This window comes from Arachis stenosperma, chromosome 4 (assembly GCF_014773155.1).
Source record: "Arachis stenosperma cultivar V10309 chromosome 4, arast.V10309.gnm1.PFL2, whole genome shotgun sequence".
In the NCBI taxonomy this organism is placed as follows: domain Eukaryota; kingdom Viridiplantae; phylum Streptophyta; class Magnoliopsida; order Fabales; family Fabaceae; genus Arachis; species Arachis stenosperma.
This window is the reverse complement of record NC_080380.1, coordinates 112,273,499-112,293,170: the sequence shown is the minus strand read 5'-3', so window position 1 is coordinate 112,293,170 and position 19,672 is coordinate 112,273,499. Positions and strand designations below refer to the sequence as shown.

The 19,672-nt window shown below is 39.9% G+C and overlaps 1 protein-coding gene and 2 non-coding genes across 3 annotated transcripts; 1 reads left to right on the top strand and 2 right to left on the bottom strand.

The window, feature by feature from the left end:
* Nucleotides 1–1,718: 1,718 nt before the first annotated feature.
* LOC130975325 (uncharacterized) lies at nt 1,719–2,171 on the bottom strand. The gene has a single exon (XM_057900135.1). It carries the CDS (start codon nt 2,169–2,171, stop codon nt 1,719–1,721), a length of 453 nt encoding a protein of 150 aa, XP_057756118.1.
* A 1,287-nt stretch (nt 2,172–3,458) lies between these two features.
* On the top strand, nt 3,459–3,566 carry LOC130977654 (small nucleolar RNA R71). The gene has a single exon (XR_009085338.1). It is a non-coding gene; the product is annotated as a small nucleolar RNA R71 (small nucleolar RNA).
* Nucleotides 3,567–18,540: 14,974 nt separating this feature from the next.
* On the bottom strand, nt 18,541–18,648 carry LOC130977578 (small nucleolar RNA R71). The gene has a single exon (XR_009085264.1). It is a non-coding gene; the product is annotated as a small nucleolar RNA R71 (small nucleolar RNA).
* Between the last annotated feature and the right edge of the window lie 1,024 nt (nt 18,649–19,672).

Genomic DNA, 19,672 nt, shown 5'->3' with positions numbered 1-19,672 from the left:
TTCATTCACTGCAAGATGGTGTGCTCCTTTTTCTTCTTGTGGAATTCTTGAGAGGTGGTCAGCTACTTTATTCTCTGCCCCGCTCCTGTCTTTAATTTTGATGTCAAACTCTTGGAGTAGCAGGATTCATCTTATTAGTCTTGGCTTGGACTCTTGTTTGGTAAGCAAGTATTTGAGTGCTGCATAATCAGTGAATACAATTACTTTAGAACCAATGAGATATGATCTAAATTTGTCAAAAGCAAAGACAATGGCAAGTAATTCCTTCTCTGTAGTGGTGTAGTTCCTTTGATTTTCATTAAGAACTTTGTTGGCATAGTAAATGACATGCACCAATTTATCTTTCCTCTGTCCTAAAACAGCACCCACAGCAAAATCTGATGCATCACACATCAACTCAAAGGGTAAATCCCAGCATGGCGGTGCTATGATAGGTGCAGAGGAAAGTTTGTTCTTAAGTTTCTCGAAAGCAAACATGCATTCATTATCAAAAACAAAAGGCACATTAGAGACAAGCAGGTTGCTCAAGGGTTTGGCAACCTTAGAGAAGTCCCTAATAAACCTCCTATAGAAGCCAGCATGTCGTAGAAAACTTTTGATTGCCTTGACATTGCAAGGTAGGGGTAACTTTTCAATCACCTCCACTTTTGCCTTGTCCACTTCTATGCCCCTTTTTGAGATTTTATGACCAAGGACCACCCCCTCTGTAACCATGAAATGGCATTTTTCCCAATTTAAGACAAGGTTGGTCTCTTGGCATCTCTTTAGCACCAAGGCCAAGTGATGTGGGCAATCAGAATATGAGTTACCAAATACAGAGAAGTCATCCATAAACACCTCAATGAACCTTTCAATCATATCTGAAAATATGGAGAGCATGCACCTTTGGAATGTTGCAGGTGCATTGCACAATCCAAAGGGCATTCTCCTATAAGCAAAGACACCATATGGACAAGTAAAAGAAGTTTTCTCCTGGTCCTTGGGGTCTACAACTATTTGGTTGTAACCCAAATAACCGTCAAGAAAGCAGTAGTATTCATGTCCGGCCAGACTCTCAAGCATCTGGTCCATGAATGGTAGGGGGGAAGTGGTCCTTCCTGGTGGCTTTATTGAGCTTCCTGTAGTCGATCCACATGCGCCAACCAGTCACCGTTATTGTTGATATTAGCTCATTCTTCTCATTTGGTACAATAATGACCCCTCCCTTCTTTAGAACTACTTGGACAGGGCTCACCCAAAGGCTGCCTGAGATAGGGTAGATCACCCTAGCTTGCCACAACTTCAATACTTCCTTCTGGACCACTTCATTCATAGTTGGGTTCAACCTTCTTTGTTGTTGTCTTGAGGGCTTAGCACCCTCCTCAAGCAAGATCTTGTGCATGCACATTGAGGGGGCTGATCCCCTTTAAGTCTGTGAGTGTCCAGCCTATAGCATCCTTGTGTTGTTTCAGCACTTGGATGAGTTTCTCTTCTTGCTCCTTACTAAAGTTTGAGTTGATGATCACTGGGTAGGTGCTGTTGTCACCCAGATATGCATATTTCAAGCTTGAAGGTAAGGTTTTCAGCTCTAGTTTTGGTGCCACTTCTCTATTGTTGTCTTTGTAGTTTGTCATGATTGAACTTTCCATGGTTCCTTGTGGTAGTTCTCCACGTGATGTTCGTTGCTCCAATTCTATAGTTCCTTCACATTGCTCTTCTTCCAAAACTCCTTGAACTATTTATTCTATGGTGTCCACCATCATGCATTCTCCTATTGATTCCTTGGGGTAACTCATTGCCTTGAAGACATTGAAGATCATCTTATCCTCATGTAATCTCAAAACTAGTTCCCCTTTTTGCACATCAATGATGGCTCCAGCAGTAGCTAGGAATGGCCTTCCTAAGATAATTGAAGTGTTAGCCTTTTCTTCCATATCCAGCACAACAAAGTCAGCTGGAAAAATGAATTCTCCCACTTTCACCAATAAATCTTCCACTACTTTATGTGGAAACTTGAATGTCCTATCAGCTAGTTGGAGTGCCATTCTTGTTGGTTTGGCTTCCTCAATTCTCATCCTTCTCATCATGTTCAAGGACATGAGATTGATGCTAGCCCCCAAGTTGCATAAGGCCTTCTCAATATTGATATCTCCTATGATGCAGGGGATTTGGAAACTCCATGGGTCTTTCATTTTTTGGGGGAGTTTCTTTTGTTTGATGGCACTACACTCCTCACTTAGGACTACAGTCTCCTTTTCTCCCCAATTTCTTTTTCTTGTCATGAGTTCCTTCAAGAACTTGGCGTAGAGGGGAATTTGCTCTAGTGCTTTAGCAAATGGTATATTGAATTAGAGCGTTTTGAAAATTTCCAAGAATTTGGAAAGCTGGCTATCCTTCCCATCCTTTCTTAGTCTTTGTGGGTATGGTGCCTTTAGAACATAAGGCTTCAAGACTGGCTTTTTTGAAGATGGGCTAGGGGTTTCTTCCTTCTTCTTGTTTTCAGGCTTTTTTGCAGCATCTTCTTCGTGGTTCTCCTAGCTTGGGGTTGCCTCTTCTACCACCTTTCCACTCCTAAGTATGATGGCGTTGCATTTCCCTCTTGGGTTGGCCATGGTGTCACTGGGAAATGTGTGTGTAGGCATTGGAATTTACTTGGATAAGATCCCCACTTGTGCTTGCAGCTTTGAAATTGCTGCACCTTGATTCTTCATATTAGATTTGTATTCTTCTTGGTTGGCATCTAACTTCTTTTTAGCCTATGCTTGTCTCTCCAAAAGGGTGGAAATAGCCCCTGTGAGCTGTGATGATAGCTGTGCTATTTTAGCCTCTATTCTCTCAAAGTTACCTCTGATCTCGCATGGTTGTGAGGTTGAGGTTAATGTGTCTTGATGGTAGTGTGTTTGCTGGGTAGAAGGGTATGATGTGTAAGGTGGATTGTGGTAGGGTCTGTTGTTGTTTGATTGATGGTTAGAGTTGTGATTTTGGTAGTAATTGGCTTGGTATGGCTTGTTATGATCTTGGTTTTGACCTTGTTGGTTCCCCCACCCAAAATTTGGGTGGTTCTTCCATCTTGGGTTGTATGTCTTGGAGTTAGGGTCATATGGTGGTCGAGAGGGGTTGTGTACATAGTTTGCTTGCTCACATTCGACTTCTGGTGCATCTTTTTCTTGGGGTGGTGCTTGAGCTTGAACCACTACAACTTGATTGTTCTCCATCTTCTTAGTCAAGGTGGCTAGTTGTGCTGCAATTGCCTTGTTTTGTGCCAACAGGGCATCTACAGAGTTGAGTTCCAGCACCTCCTTCTTTTGGCCCCTTTCTAAAGCATAGAAGTAGTCATTCTCAGCTACAGTTTCAATGACATCTATGGTTTCCTCAATGGTCTTCTTCTTGTTGAGTGAACCCCCTAAAGAGTGGTCCACAGCCTTCTTTGATTCATAGGTTAGTCCTTCATAGAAAATGTGGAGCTGCACCCATTTATTAAACATATATAGTGGGCATTTTCTTGTTAGATCCTTGAACCTCTCCCAGGCCTCATAGAGTGTTTCACCATCTAACTGTCTGAAGGTTTGCACCTCAGCTCTTAGCCTGTTGATCCTCTGTGGAGGGTAAAATCTTGCTAGAAATTTGTTCACAACATCTTCCCATGTGGTTAAGCTCTCCTTGGGAAATGCTTCCAACCACTTTGTTGCCTTATCTCTGAGTGAGAAAGGGAACAAGAGTAGTTTGTAGGTGTCAGGGTGTACTCCATTGGACTTTACAGTATCACATATCCTCAAGAATGTGTTGAGATATTGATTTGGATCTTCTTGGGCACTTCCTCCATATGAACAATTATTCTGGACTAATGTGATGAGTTGAGGTTTCAACTCAAAGTTGTTAGCATGAATTGTTGGCTTGAGGATCCTGCTGCCACAGTTTCCTGGATTTGGATTGATGTAGGAGCCTAAGACTCTCCTCTCTTGCCAGCTTGATTTCCAGCACCTCCTCCAACATTGTCATGCACTTCGTCTTCCATGGTGGTTGTTAGATCTTCTTCCACTGGTTCTTCTCCAACTATGCCTTTGCCTCTAGCCTTCCTCCTCAATATAAGGAAGGTTCTCTCAGGTTCACTATCAAAAGAGGATGAAGGTTCTCCTCTTCTACTTGTCATACACTCAACGCACAGCAAGTAAAGGACAAGTGAAAGAATCTCCTTAGTTAAGATTAGTGGTTAGCTTGGTTGATGCAATTAATCAAACATTTAGAAGAGTGAAAATATAAACAATGAATAGTTAAAATGATCCCAAAAAAAAAAGAGAAAGAAAAACAGAGATTAGAAGGGAATTTAAAGATTACAAAAAAAGGAAAAGAAAACAACAAGGTAGATGAAAGTGCTTAATCTAGCTCTCCAATTAATTTAATCATTGTCAAATTTAAACCAATCCCCGGCAATGGCGCCATAAAACTTAATGAGTTTGGATTCACTCCCATCCTAATAAAATTGATGTGTCCGCTCTTTGGCAAGCGCACCAAAATTATTGTCAAGTAATAATCCACAGTGGAGTGGGATCGTATCCATAGAGATTGCTAGATTTGAACAATTTTAATTAGTGGATGAATTAGTTAAGCTTAGACAGAATAAGTTGTAAGTGCAGAATCATAAATGGTGGGAACATAAATGGCAAAAGAATAAAGGAAAGTAATAAAGTGCAGAAATAGAAATGGCAAGAATGTTAAAGGGAGTGGGAATTTGCTGAATGTAAATGAAAGCTATAAAAGAATGGGAGAGATAAGAATGAGGGAATTCTTTGAGATCAGGAGATATTGTCTCTTTGAATTAAATCCAGCTTATATCCTCTTCAATCATGCAACTCATTGACCTCTTGGCAATCATGATTGATTGAGCTCCAATCCCTTGGTGACTCAATCTCGCAGATCTTGATCAATAGCCAATTTCTTGGTCTAATTGCTCATGAAAAGAGATATGCTTGGTCCCTGATTTTACCACACATCCTTGTAGGTCCAGGTAGAGGGAGCATTATATGTCACCATATCCAAACACCAAAACCCATATTCTACTCAAGTGTGAGAAGAGATTTTTAGCATGGTTTCATGTTTCCTTTTCCAAGGTTCCCATGAAACCCATTTTGCATTCAATCTCTTTTCCAAGATAATTGAACACTAAGCATGAAAATCGAAATGCCTTCTAGCAAATCAAAAAGAAGATGAAGAGAAGAAAAAATCCACTATCATTAATCCATCAAGTACAATAGAGATCCCTCTCTCAATGAGAGGGAATTTAGCTACTCATAGCTCATAAAGAAAGTACAAAGATGGAAAAGATAAAGTGTAAAAAGTGAATTCAAAACTAAAACTCTACAATCTCCTTGAGATAGTGATCTGTGTCTCTATATCTGTATCTAATTCTTCCAAGGGTATTTATACTACTCCTAGATCTAAAAAATAAAGAAAATTACAAAATTGAAAAGAAAATTACAATTCAGAGGGAAAAGAAACTCAACAAACGTGATCTTCCAGCTGGCGTGTGACTGGCGTTCCTTTGGCATGTCAGGCTTTCTTCATTTCAAGCTTGGCGTGCCACGCCTCACCCTCGAAGTGGCACGCCTTCCTCCATCACATCCCTGGTGTGCCACGCCTTCTAGCCAAAGTGGCATGCCCAGGGCATTTTAATTGACCCAAGAACCTTGGCGTGCCACGCTTTCGAGCCAAAGTGGCATGCCCATAACATTTTAAAGTCCTCAAGTTGCTTGGCGTGCCACGCGTTCGACACCAAGTGGCACGCCCAGGCTATTTTTCACATCTTCAAGCTTCTGGAAACTTGTACCAGCGTGGCATGCACAGGCTATTTTTCACATCTTCATGCTTCTAGAAACTTGTACCAACGTGGCACACCCAAGGTCTGGCATGCCACGCCTGATGAGCGGATAATTTATACGCTTTTTGGCATTGTTTTTAGTATGTTTTTAGTATGTTTTAGTTAGTTTTTAGTATATTTTTATTAGTTTTTAGTAAAAATTCACTTTTCTGGACTTTACTATGAGTTTGTGTATTTTTCTGTGATTTCAGGTATTTTCTGGCTAAAATTGAGGGATCTGAGCAAAAATCTGATTCAGAGGCTGAAAAGGACTGCAGATGCTGTTGGATTCTACACACCATAGATTAAGGTGTGGAGCTCTGCTGTACCTCGAGTATTAATGCAATTACTATTGTTCTTCTATTCAATTCAGCTTGTTCTTATTCCAAGATATTCATCCGCACTCAAGAACTTGATGAATGTGATGATTATGTGACGCTCATCATCATTCTCAATTATGAACGCGTGCCTGACAACCACTCCCGTTCTACAAACAAACAAGGCTTGAATGTTTATCTCTTGGATTCCTTAATCAGAATCTTCGTGGTATAAGCTAGAATTGATGGCGGCATTCAAGAGAATCCGGAAGGTCTAAACCTTGTATGTGCTATTCTGAGTAGGATTCAATGATTGAATGATTGTGACGAGCTTCAGACTCCTGAAGGCTGGGCATTAGTGACAGACGCAAAAGAATCACTGGATTCTATTCCAACCTGATTGAGAACCGACAGATGATTAGCCGTGCCGTGACAGGGTGCGTTGAACATTTTCACTGAGAGGACGGGATTGTAGCCACTGACAACAGTGATGCCCAACATACAGCTTGCCATGAAAAGGAGTAAGAAGGATTGGATGAAGACAGTAGGAAACCAGAGAGACGGAAGGGACAAAGCATCTCCATACGCTTATCTGAAATTCCCACCAATGAATTACATAAGTATCTCTATCTTTATCTTTATGTTTTATTCATATATCATTCATGACCATTTGAATCTGCCTGACTGAGATTTACAAGGTGACCATAGCTTGATTCATACCAACAATCTCCATGGGATCGACCCTTACTCGCGTAAGGTTTATTACTTGGACGACCCAGTGCACTTGCTGGTTAGTTGTGCGAAGTTGTGATAAAGAGTTGAGATTGCAATTGAGCGTACCATGTTGATGGCGCCATTGATGATCACAATTTCGTGCACCAAGTTTTTGGCGCCGTTACCGGGGATTGTTTCGAGTATGGACAACTGACGGTTCATCTTGTTGCTTAGATTAGGTATTTATCTTCAGAGTTCTTAAGAATGAATTCTAGTGTTTCAAGGTGATGTTCTTATCATCACCAAAGCTGATTGATTCTCATCAATTTAGCTCTTGAATGCAATGTTCTGCTGAAGCTTGGCTAGCCATGTCTAATTCCTTTAGACTGAAGCTTTAGACTAACATTGCATGATTCTTGGAATTCTCATTAAGAATTTTGATATCTTTATTTTCTTTTTCACTTAATTTTCGAAAAATCCAAAAAAATTACAAAATTATAAAAACCAAAAAAATATTTTATGTTTCTTGTTGAGTCTAGTGTCTCATTTTAAGTTTGGTGTCAATTGCATGTTTCTGTTCTTCTTGCATTCATTCATGTGTCTTAAGTGATCTTCAAGATGTTCTTGATGATTTCCTTGCTCTGATCTTTAAATTCTCTTATCTTGAGTATTTTTGTTGTTTGTCATATGCATTCTCATTTTGTTAGTGTCAGTAGTATACAAATTGCTAAGTTTGGTGTCTTGCATGCATTGTTATTTGATTTTAGTTGCATTTTGATTATTCTTTATCATTAAAAATCCAAAAAAATTTTAATTTGTGTCTTTTCAAGTCAATAATACAGAGAATTGAAGATTCAGAACCTACAGCAGAGGAATTACACAGAAAAAGGCTGGGCGTTCAAAACGCCCAGTGAAGAAGGGCAAACTGGCGTTTAAATGCTAGCCAGGGTGCCTGGCTGGGCGTTTAACGCCCAAAAGGGTAGTGCTTTGGGCGTTAAACGCCAGAATGTGCACCATTCTGGGCGTTTAACGCCAGGATGGCACAAGAGGGAAGATTTTGTTTTTAATGCAAATTTTTTCAAATTTTCAAAATCTTTTCAAAATCAAATCTTTTTCAAATCATATCTTTTCAATCAAATCTTTTTCAAAATTAATTTCTTTCCATTTTCAAAGATACTTGCTAACAATTAATAATTTGATTCAACATTTCAAGTATGTTGCCTTTTCTGTTGAGAAAGGTTTAATGTTTGAATCATATCTTTTCTTGTTAGCCAAGTCATTAATTTTCAAAATCAAAATCTTTTTAAATTATTTTTCAAACCATAACTTTTCAATCACATCTTTTTCAAAATAGTTTTCAATCATATCTTTTTAATTTCTAATTTCAAAATCTTTTTCAAAAATCACTTGATTTCTTTTCCACTCTTAGTTTTCGAAAATCAATTAGTATTTTTCAAAATGTTTTCAAAATCTTTTTAATTTATTTTCGAAAATTTCTTCCCCTCTTTTCATATCCTTCTATTTATGGACTAACACTTCTCCTCAATGCACAATTCGAACTCCATCTTTCTTGATAAGTTCGAATTCTTCTACCTCCTCCTTCTGTTTTTCTTTTCCTCTGACACCTCAAGGAATCTCTATACTGTGACATAGAGGATTCCATATTTTCTTGTTCTCTTCTCTTTCATTTGAGCAGGAGCAAAGACAAAAGCATTCTTGTTGGGGCTGATCCTAAACCTGAAAGGACCTTGAAGCGAAAGCTAAGAGAAGTTAAGGCACAATTCTCTGTAGAGGACCTAACAGAAATCTTCAAAGAAGAAGAACCCATGGCAGCCGAAAACAACAACAATGCCGACAATGCAAGGAAGGTGCTGGGTGAATTTACTACACCTACTCCCGACTTCTATGGGAGAAGCATCTTTATCCCTGCCATTGGAGCAAACAACTTTGAGCTTAAGCCTCAATTAGTTTCTCTAATGCAATAGAATTGCAAGTTTCATGGACTTCCATTGGAAGATCCTCATCAGTTTTTAGCTGAATTCTTGCAAATCTGTGACATTGTCAAGACTAATGGGGTTGACCCTGAGGTCTACAGACTTATGCTATTCCCTTTTGCTATAAGAGACAGAGCTAGGATATGGTTGGACTCACAACCTAAAGAAAGCCTGAACTCTTGGGAAAAGCTAGTCAATGCCTTCTTGGCAAAGTTCTTTCCACCTCAAAAACTGAGTAAGCTTAGAGTGGAAGTCCAAACCTTCAGACAGAAGGAAGGAGTATCCCTCTATGAAGCTTGGGAAAGATACAAACAATTGATCAGAAAGTGTCCCTCTGACATGCTTTCTGAATGGAGCATCATAGGTATTTTCTATGATGGTCTGTCTGAACTGTCCAAGATGTCATTGGATAGCTTTGTTGGAGGATCTCTTCATCTGAAGAAGACGCCTACAGAAGCTCAAGAACTAATTGAAATGGTTGCAAATAACCAATTCATGTACACTTCTGAAAGGAATCCTGTGAACAATGGGACAAATCAGAAGAAATGAGTTCTTGAGATTGATACTCTGAATGCCATATTGGCTCAAAACAAAATATTGACTCAGCAAGTCAATTTGATTTCTCAAAGTCTGTTTGGAATGCAAAATGCACCAGGCAGTATTAAGGATGCTTCATCTGAAGAAGAAGCTTATGATCCTGAGAACCCTTCAATGGAAGAGGTGAATTACATGAGAGAACCCTATGGAAACACCTATAATTCTTCATGGAGAAATCATCCAAATCTCTCATGGAAGGATCAACAGAGACCTCAACAAGGTTTCAACAATAATAATGGTGGAAGAAACAGGTTTAGCAATGGCAAGCCTTTTCCATCATCTTCTCAGCAACAGACAGAGAATTCTAAGCAAAGCCACTCTGACTTAGCAACCATGGTCTCTGATCTAATCAAAACCACTCAAAGTTTCATGAGTGAAACAAGGTCCTCCATTAGGAATTTGGAGGCACAAGTGGGTCAGCTGAGCAAGAAAATTACTAAACTCCCTCCTAGTACTCTTCCAAGCAATACAGAAGAGAACCCAAAAGAAGAATGCAAGGCCATTAACATGACCTACATGGCCGAACTAGGAGAGGAAGAAGAGGCAGTGAACGCCACTGAGGAAGACCTCAATGGACGACCACTGGCCTCCAATGAGTTCCCCAATGAGGAGCCATGGGAATCTGAGGCTCACACTGAGACCATAGAGATCCCATTGGATTTACTTCTGCCATTCATGAGCTCTAATGAGTATTCTTCCTCTGAAGAGGATGAATATGTCACTGAAGAGCAAGTTGCTAAATACCGTAGAGCAATCATGAAGCTAAATGACAAGTTATTTGGTAATGAGACTTGGGAGGATGAACCCCCTTTTCTCACCAAAGAACTGGATGACTTGTCTAGGCAGAAATTACCTCAAAAGAGACAAGATCCTGGGAAGTTTTCAATACCTTGTACCATAGGCACCATGACCTTTAAGAAGGCTCTGTGTGACTTAGGGTCAAGTATAAACCTCATGCCTCTCTCTGTAATGGAGAAGCTAGGGATCTTTGAGGTACAAGCTGCAAGAAACTCACTAGAGATGGCAGATAACTCAAGAAAACAAGCTTATGGACTTGTAGAGGATGCTCTGGTAAAGATTGAAGACCATTACATCCCTGCTGATTTCATAGTCCTAGAGACTGGGAAGTGCATGGATGAATCCATCATCCTTGGCAGACCCTTCCTAGCCACAGCAAAGGCTGTGATTGATGTGGACAGAGGAGAATTGATCATTCAAGTGAATGAAGAATCCTTTGTGTTTAAGGCTCAAGGATATCCCTCTGTCACCATGGAGAGGAAGCATGAAGAGCTTCTCTCAAAACAGAGTCAAACAGAGCCCCCACAGCCAAACTCTAAGTTTGGTGTTAGGAGGCCACAACCAACTTCTAAGTTTGGTGTTAAACCCCCACATTCAAACTCTAAGTTTGGTGTTGGGAGGTTCCAACATTGCTCTGAGTATCTGTAAGGCTCCATGAGAGCCCTCTGTCAAGCTACTGACATTAAAGAAGCGCTTGTTGGGAGGCAACCCAATGTTATATTTTATCTATTTTCCTTTGTTATTTTATGTTTTCTGTAGGTTGATGATCATGAGAAGTCACAAAATCAACTAAAAAAGCAAAAACAGAATGAAAAACAGAAAGAAAAATAGCACAGGGTAGCAAATGGGCATTTAACGCCCAGTCTGGCACCATTCTGGGCGTTTAACGCCAGAAAGGGGCACCAGATTGGCGTTAAACGCCAGAAAAGGGCAAGAAGCTGGCGTTAAACGCCAGAAATGGGCACCAGCCTGGCGTTTAACGCCAGAATTGGCACAGAGAGCAATTTTGCTCGCCACTTGGTGCAGGGATGACTTTTCCTTGACACCTCAGGATCTGTGGACCCCACAGGATCCCCACCTACCCCACCACTCTCTCTCTTCTTCTTCACCCATTCACCAATCACCTCAACACCTCTTCCCCAAAAACCATTCACCTATCAAATCCCATCTTTCTCTTCACCACTCACATCCATCCTTCATAAAACCTCACCTACCTCACCATTCAAATTCAAACCACTTTCCCACCCAAACCCACCCTCCCATAGCCGAACCCTACCCCTCTCTTCACCCCTATATAAACCCATCTTCACTCCTTCATTTTCACACAACCTAAACACTACTTTTCCCCCTTTGGCCGAACCATAAGCCATCTCCATCTCCTCTATTTCCTCTTCTTCTACTCTCTTCTTTCTTCTTTTGCTCGAGGATGAGCAAACATTTTAAGTTTGGTGTGGTAAAAGCATTGCTTTTTGTTTTTCCATAACCATTTATGTCATCCAAGGCCGGAGAAACCTCTAGAAAGAGGAAAGGGAAGGCAAAAGATTTCACCTCCGAGTCATGGGAGATGAAGAGATTCATCTTAAGGGTGCATCAAGACCACTTCTATGAAGTTGTGGCCTTGAAGAAGGTGATCCCCGAGGTCCCTTTCAAACTCAAAAAAAGTAAATATCCAGAGATCCGATATGAGATCCGAAGAAGAGGTTGGGAAGTTCTTACCAACCCCATTCAACAAGTCGGAATCTTAATGGTTCAAGAGTTCTATGCTAATGCATGGATCACCAAGAACCATGATCAAAGTGTGAACCCGAACCCAAAGAATTGGCTTACAATGGTTCGGGGGAAATACTTAGATTTTAGTCCGGAAAATGTAAGGTTGGCATTCAACTTGCCCATGATGCAAGAAGATGAACACCCTTACACTGAAGGGTCAACTTTGATCAAAGGTTGGACCAAGTCCTCATAGACATCTGTGAAGAGGGCGCCCAATGGAAGAGAGATTCAAGAGGGAAGCCGGTTCAACTGAGAAGGCATGACCTCAAGCCCGTGGCTAGGGGATGGTTGGAGTTTATCCAACGCTCAATCATTCCCATTAGCAACCGGTCTGAAGTTACTATAGACCGGGCCATCATGGTTCATAGCATCATGATTGGAGAGGAAGTAGAAGTTCATGAGGTTATAGCCCAAGAACTTTATAAAGTGGCGGATAAGTCCTCTACCTTGGCAAGGTTAGCCTTTCCTCATCTCATTTGTCACCTCTGTTATTCAATTGGAATTGACATTGAGGGAGACATCCCCATTGATGAGGACAAGCCCATCACTAAGAAAAGGATGTAGCAAACAAGAGATCCCACTCATCATGAAATCCCTGAGATGCCTCAAGGGATGCACTTTCCTCCACAAAACTATTGGGAGCAACTGAACACCTCCCTAGGAGAATTGAGTTCCAACATGGGACAACTAAGGGTGGAGCACAAAGAACATTCCATTCTCCTCCATGAAATTAGAGAAGATCAAAGAATCATGAGAGAGGAACAACAAAGACAAGGAAGAGACATTGAGGAGCTCAAGCACTCCATAAGATCTTCAAGAGGAAGAACAAGCCGCCATCACTAAGGTGGACCCGTTCTTTAATCTCCTTGTTCTTTATTTTTCTGTTTTTCGAAAATTATGCTTATGTTTATCTATGTTTGTGTCTTATGATCATTAGTGTCTTAGTGTCTATGCCTTAAAGTTATGAATGTCCTATGAATCCATCACCTTTCTTGAATGAAAAATGTTCTTAATTGAAAAAGAGAAGAATTGCATGAATTTTGAATTTTATAACAGATTAATTATTTTGATATGGTGGCAATACTTTTGTTTTCTGAATGTATGCTTAAACAGTGCATATGTCTTTTGAATTTGTTGTTCATGAATGTTGGCTCTTGAAAGAATGATGAAAAAGGAGACATGTTACTGAGGATCTGAAAAATCATAAAAATGATTCTTGAAGCAAGAAAAAGCAGTGAATACAAAAAAAGAGAGAAGGAGAAAAACGAAATAAAAGAGAAAAAGAAAGAAATAAAGTTGTGATCCAAGGCAAAAAGAGTGTGCTTAAAAACCCTGGACACCTCTAATTGGGGACTCTAGCAAAGCTGAGTCACAATCTGAAAAGGTTCACCCAATTATGTGTCTGTGGCATGTATGTATCCGGTGGTAATACTGGAAGACAGAGTGCTTTGGGCCACGGCCAAGACTCATAAAGTAGCTGTGTTCAAGAATCATCACACTTAACTAGGAGAATCAATAACACTATCTGGATTCTGAGTTCCTAAAGAAGCCAATCATTCTGAATTTCAAAGGATAGAGTGAGATGCCAAAACTATTCAGAGGCAAAAAGCTAAAAGCCCCGCTCATCTAATTAATACTAATCTTCATAGATGTTTTTGGAATTCATTGTATATTCTCTTCTTTTTATCTTATTTGATTTTCAGTTGCTTGAGGACAAGCAACAATTTAAGTTTGGTGTTGTGATGAGCGGATAATTTATACGCTTTTTGGCATTGTTTTTAGTATGTTTTAGTTAGTTTTTAGTATATTTTTATTAGTTTTTAGTAAAAATTCACTTTTCTGGACTTTACTATGAGTTTGTGTGTTTTTCTGTGATTTCAGGTATTTTCTGGCTGAAATTGAGGGATCTGAGCAAAAATCTGATTCAGAGGCTGAAAAGGACTGCAGATGCGGTTGGATTCTGACCTCCCTGCACTCGAAGTAGATTTTCTGGCGCTACAGAAGCCCAATTGGCGCGCTCTTAACGGCGTTGGAGAGTAGACATCCTGGGCTTTCCAGCAATGTATAATAGTCCATACTTTGCACAAGATTTGATGGCCCAAACCGGCGTTCCAAATCAGCTCAAAACTGCCCGGCGTTAAACGCCGGAACTGGCACAAGAACGGGAGTTAAACGCCCAAACTGGCACAAAAGCTGGCGTTTAACTCCAAGAAGAGTCTCTACACGAAAATGCTTCAATGCTCAGCCCAAGCACACACCAAGTGGGCCCGGAAGTGGATTTTTATGTCATTTACTCATCTTTGTAGACCTTAAGCTACTAGTTCTCTATAAGTAGGACCTTTTACTATTGTATTTTCATCTTTAGATCTTTAGATCTTTGAATCTTTGGACGGTTAGTTCTTAGATCATTTGGGGGGCTGGCCTCACGGCCATGCCTAGACCTTGTTCTTATGTATTTTCAACGGTGGAGTTTCTACACACCATAGATTAAGGGGTGGAGCTCCGCTGTACCTCGAGTATTAATGCAATTACTATTGTTCTTCTATTCAATTCAGCTTGTTCTTATTCCAAGATATTCATTCGCACTCAAGAACTTGATGAATGTGATGATTATGTGACGCTCATCATCATTCTCAATTATGAACGCGTGCCTGACAACCACTCCCGTTCTACAAGAAAACAAGGCTTGAATGTTTATCTCTTGGATTCCTTAATCAGAATCTTCGTGGTATAAGCTAGAATTGATGGCGGCATTCAAGAGAATCCGGAAGGTCTAAACCTTGTCTGTGGTATTCTGAGTAGGATTCAATGATTGAATGACTGTGACGAGCTTCAGACTCCTGAAGGATGGGCGTTAGTGACTGATGAGCGGATAATTTGTACCCTTTTTGGCATTGTTTTTAGTATGTTTTTAGTATGATCTAGTTAGTTTTTAGTATATTTTTATTAGTTTTTAGTTAAAATTCACTTTTCTGGACTTTACTATGAGTTTGTGTGTTTTTCTGTGATTTCAGGTATTTTCTGGCTGAAATTGAGGAACCTGAGCAAAAATCTGATCCAGAGACTGAAAAGGACTGTAGATGCTGTTGGATTCTGACCTCCCTGCACTCGAAGTGGATTTTCTGGAGCTACAGAAGTCCAATTGGCGCGCTCTCAACGGCGTTGGAAAGTAGACATCCTGGGCTTTCCAGCAATATATGATAGTCCATACTTTGCCCAAGATTTGATGGCCCAAACCGGCGTTTAAAGTCACCCTCAGAAATTCCAGCGTTAAACGCCGGAACTGGCACCTAAATGGGAGTTAAACGCCCAAACTGGCATAAAAGCTGGCGTTTAACTCCAAGAAGAGTCTCTACACGAAATTGCTTCATTGCTCAGCCCAAGCACACACCAAGTGGGCCCGGAAGTGGATTTTTATGTCATTTACTCATCTCTGTACACCCTAGGCTACTAGTTCTCTATATATAGGACCTTTTACTATTGTATTTTCATCTTGGTTCTTCGGGTTCCCTCTCTGGGGCCGAAACCAATGATCACTTTTGTTCTTATGTATTTTCAACGGTGGAGTTTCTACACACCATAGATTAAGGTGTGGAGCTCTGCTGTACCTCGAGTATTAATGCAATTACTATTGTTCTTCTATTCAATTCCGCTTGTTCTTTGTCCAAGATATTCATTTGCACCCAAGAACATGATGAATGTGATGATTATGTGACGCTCATCATCATTCTCACTTATGAACAAAGTGACTGACAACCACTCTTGTTCTACAAGCAAACGAGGCTCTAATGTTTATCTCTTGGATTCTTTAACCGGAATCTTCGTGGTATAGGCAAGAACTGATGGCGGCATTCAAGAGAATCCGGAAGGTCTAACCTTGTCTGTGGTATTCTGAGTAGGATTCAATGATTGAATGACTGTGACGTGCTTCAAACTCCTAGCAGGCGGGGCGTTAGTGACAGACGCAAAAGAATCGATGGATTCTATTCCGGCCTGACCAAAAACCGACAGCTGAATTCCGCGTGCTGTGACAGAGCATATGCAATCGTTTTCACTGAGAGGATGGGAGGTAGCCATTGACAACGGTGAAACCCTACACAAGCTTGCCATGGAAAGGAGTAAGAAGGATTGGATAAAGACAGTAGGAAAGCAGAGAGACGGAAGGGAAGGCATCTTCATACGCTTATCTGAAGTTCCTACCAATGAATTACATAAGTACCTCTATCTTTATCTTTATGCTTTATTCGTATATCCCTATACCCATTTGAGTCTGCCTGACTAAGATTTACAAGGTGACCATAGCTTGCTTCATACCAACAATCTCCGTGGGATCGACCCTTACTCGCGTAAGGTATTACTTGGACGACCCAGTGCACTTGCTGGTTAGTTGTGTGAAGTTGTAGTGATCACAATTTCGCGCACCAAGTTTTTGGCGCCGTTGCCAGGGATTGTTCGAGTATGGACAACTGACGGTTCATCTTGTTGCTTAGATTAGGTATTTTTTTTCAGAGTTCTTAAGAATGAATTCTAGTGTTTCAAGGTGATGTTCTTATCATCACCAAAGCTGATTGATTCTCATCAATTTAGCTCTTGAATGCAATGTCCTGCTGAAGCTTGGCCGGCCATGTCTAATTCCTTTAGACTAAAGCTTTAGACTAACATTGCATGATTCCTGGAATTCTCATTAAGAATTTTGATACCTTTATTTTCCTTTTCACTTAATTTTCGAAAAAGCACAAAAAAATTACAAAATCATAAAATCCAAAAATATATCTTGTTTGAGTCTAGAGTCTCATCTTAAGTTTAGTATCAATTGCATGTTTCTGTTCTTATTGCATTCATGCATATGTCCTCATTGATCTTCAAGTTGTTCTTGATGATTTCCTTATTTTGATCTTTGAATTCTATTGACTTGAGTGTTTTGTTATATGCATTCTCATTTTGTTAGTGTCAATGGTATACAAACTGCTAAGTTTGGTGTCTTGCATGCATTATTATTTGATTTTAGTTGCATTTTGATTATTCCTTATTATTAAAAATCCAAAAATATTTTTAATTTGTGTCTTTTCAAGTCAATAATACAGAGAATTGAAGATTCAGAACATACTGCAGAGGAATCACACAGAAAAAGCTGGGCATTCAAAAATGCCCAGTGAAGAAGACAGACTGGCGTTTAAACGCTAGCCAGGGTGCCTGGCTGGGCGTTTAACGCCCAAAAGGGTAGTAGTTTGGGCGTTAAACGCCAGAATGTGCACCATTCTGGGCGTTTAACGCCAGGATGGCACAAGGGGGAGGATTTTGTTTTCAAAATCAATTTTTTTCAAGTTTTCAAAGTTTTTCAAAATCAAATCTTTTTCAAATCATATCTTTTCAATCAAATGTTTTCAAAATCAATTTCTTTCCCTTTTCAAAGATACTTACTAACAATTAATGATTTGATTGAACATTTTAAGTATGTTGCCTTTTCTGTTGAGAAAGGTTTAATGTTTGAATCATATCTTTTCTTGTTAGGCAAGTCATTAATTTTTAAAAAAATTAAATCTTTTTAAAATTGTTTTCAAATCATATCTTTTCAATCATATCTTTTTAAAACCATAACTTTTCAATTCAAATCTTTTTAATCACATCTTTTTCAAAATAGTTTTCAATCAAATCTTTTTTTATTTCTAATTTCAAAATATTTTTCAAAAATCACTTGATTTCTTTTCCACTCTTATTTTCGAAAATCAATTAAGTGTTTTTCAAAATGTTTTCAAAATCTTTTACTTAATTTTCGAAAATTACTTCCCTTCTTCTCACATCCTTCTATTTATGGACTAACACTATTCCTTAATGCAAAATTCGAACTCCATCTTCTTTGATAAGTTCGAATTTTCTACCTCTGTCTTCCATTTTTCTTTTCCTCTGACACCTCAAGGAATCTCTATACTGTGACATAGAGGATTCCATATTTTCTTGTTCTCTTCTTCTTCATATGAGCAGGAACAAAGACAAAGACATTCTTGTTGAAGCTGACCCTGAACCTGAAAGGACCTCGAAGCGAAAGCTAAGAGAAGCTAAGGCACAACTCTCTGTTGAGGACCTGACCGAATTCTTCAAAGAAGAAAAACCCATGGCAGCCGAAAATAACAACAATGCCAACAATGCAAGGAAGGTGCTGGGTGACTTTACTGCACCTACTCCCGACTTCTATGGGAGAAGCATCTCTATCCCTGCCATTGGAGCAAACAACTTTGAGCTTAAGCCTCAATTAGTTTCTCTAATGCAACAGAATTGCAAGTTCCATGGACTTCCATTGGAAGATCCTCATCAGTTCTTAGCTGAATTCTTGCAAATCTGTGACACAGTCAAGACTAATGGGGTTGACCCTGAGGTCTACAGACTGATGCTATTCCCTTTTGCTGTAAGAGACAGAGCTAGAATATGGTTGGACTCTCAACCTAAAGAAAGCCTGGACTCTTGGGAAAAGCTAGTCAATGCCTTCTTGGCAAAGTTCTTTCCACCTCAAAAATTGAGTAAGCTTAGAGTGGAAGTCCAAACCTTCAGACAGAAGGATGGAGAATCCCTCTATGAAGCTTGGGAAAGATACAAACAATTAATCAGAAAATGTCCCTCAGACATGCTTTCTGAATGGAGCATCATAGGTATTTTCTATGATGGTCTCTCTGAACTATCCAAGATGTCTTTGGATAGCTCTGCTGGAGGATCTCTTCATCTGAAGAAGATGCCTACAGAGGCTCAAGAGCTCATTGAAATGGTTGCAAATAACCAATTCATGTACACTTCTGAAAGGAATCCTGTGAACAATGGGACTAGTCAGAAGAAAGGAGTTCTTGAGATTGATGCTCTGAATGCCATTCTGGCTCAAAATAAGATATTGACTCAACAAGTCAATCTGATTTCTCAGAGTCTGTCTGGAATGCAAAATGCACCAAGCAGTACTAAGGATGCTTCATCTGAAGAAGAAGCCTATGATCCTGAGAACCCTTCAATGGAAGAGGTGAATTACCTAGGAGAACCCTATGGAAACACCTATAATTCTTCATGGAGAAATCATCCAAATTTCTCATGGAAGAATCAAGAAAGACCTCAATAAGGTTTCAATAACAATAATGGTGGAAGAGACAGGTTTAGCAATGGCAAGCCTTTTCCATCATCTTCTCAGCAACAGACAGAGAGTTCTAAGCAGAATACCTCTGACTTAGTAACAATGGTCTCTGATCTAATCAAAACCACTCAAAGTTTCATAACTGAAACAAGGTCCTCCATTAGGAATTTGGAGGCACAAGTGGGACAGCTGAGCAAGAAAGTTACTGAACTCCCTCCTAGTACTCTCCCAAGTAATACAGAAGAAAATCCAAAAGGAGAGTGCAAAGCCATAAACATGGCCGAATCTGGAGAGGAAAGAGAGGAAGTGGACGCCACTGAGGAAGGCCTCAATGGGCGTGCACTGACCTCCAATGCGTTCCCCAATGAGGAACCATGGGAATCTGAGGCTCAAATGAGACCATAGAGATTCCATTGGACTTACTTTTGCCTTTCATGAGCTCTGATGAGTATTCTTCCTCTGAAGAGGATGAGTATGTCACTGAAGAGCAAGTTGCTAAATACCTTGGAGCAATCATGAAGCTAAATGACAAGTTATTTGG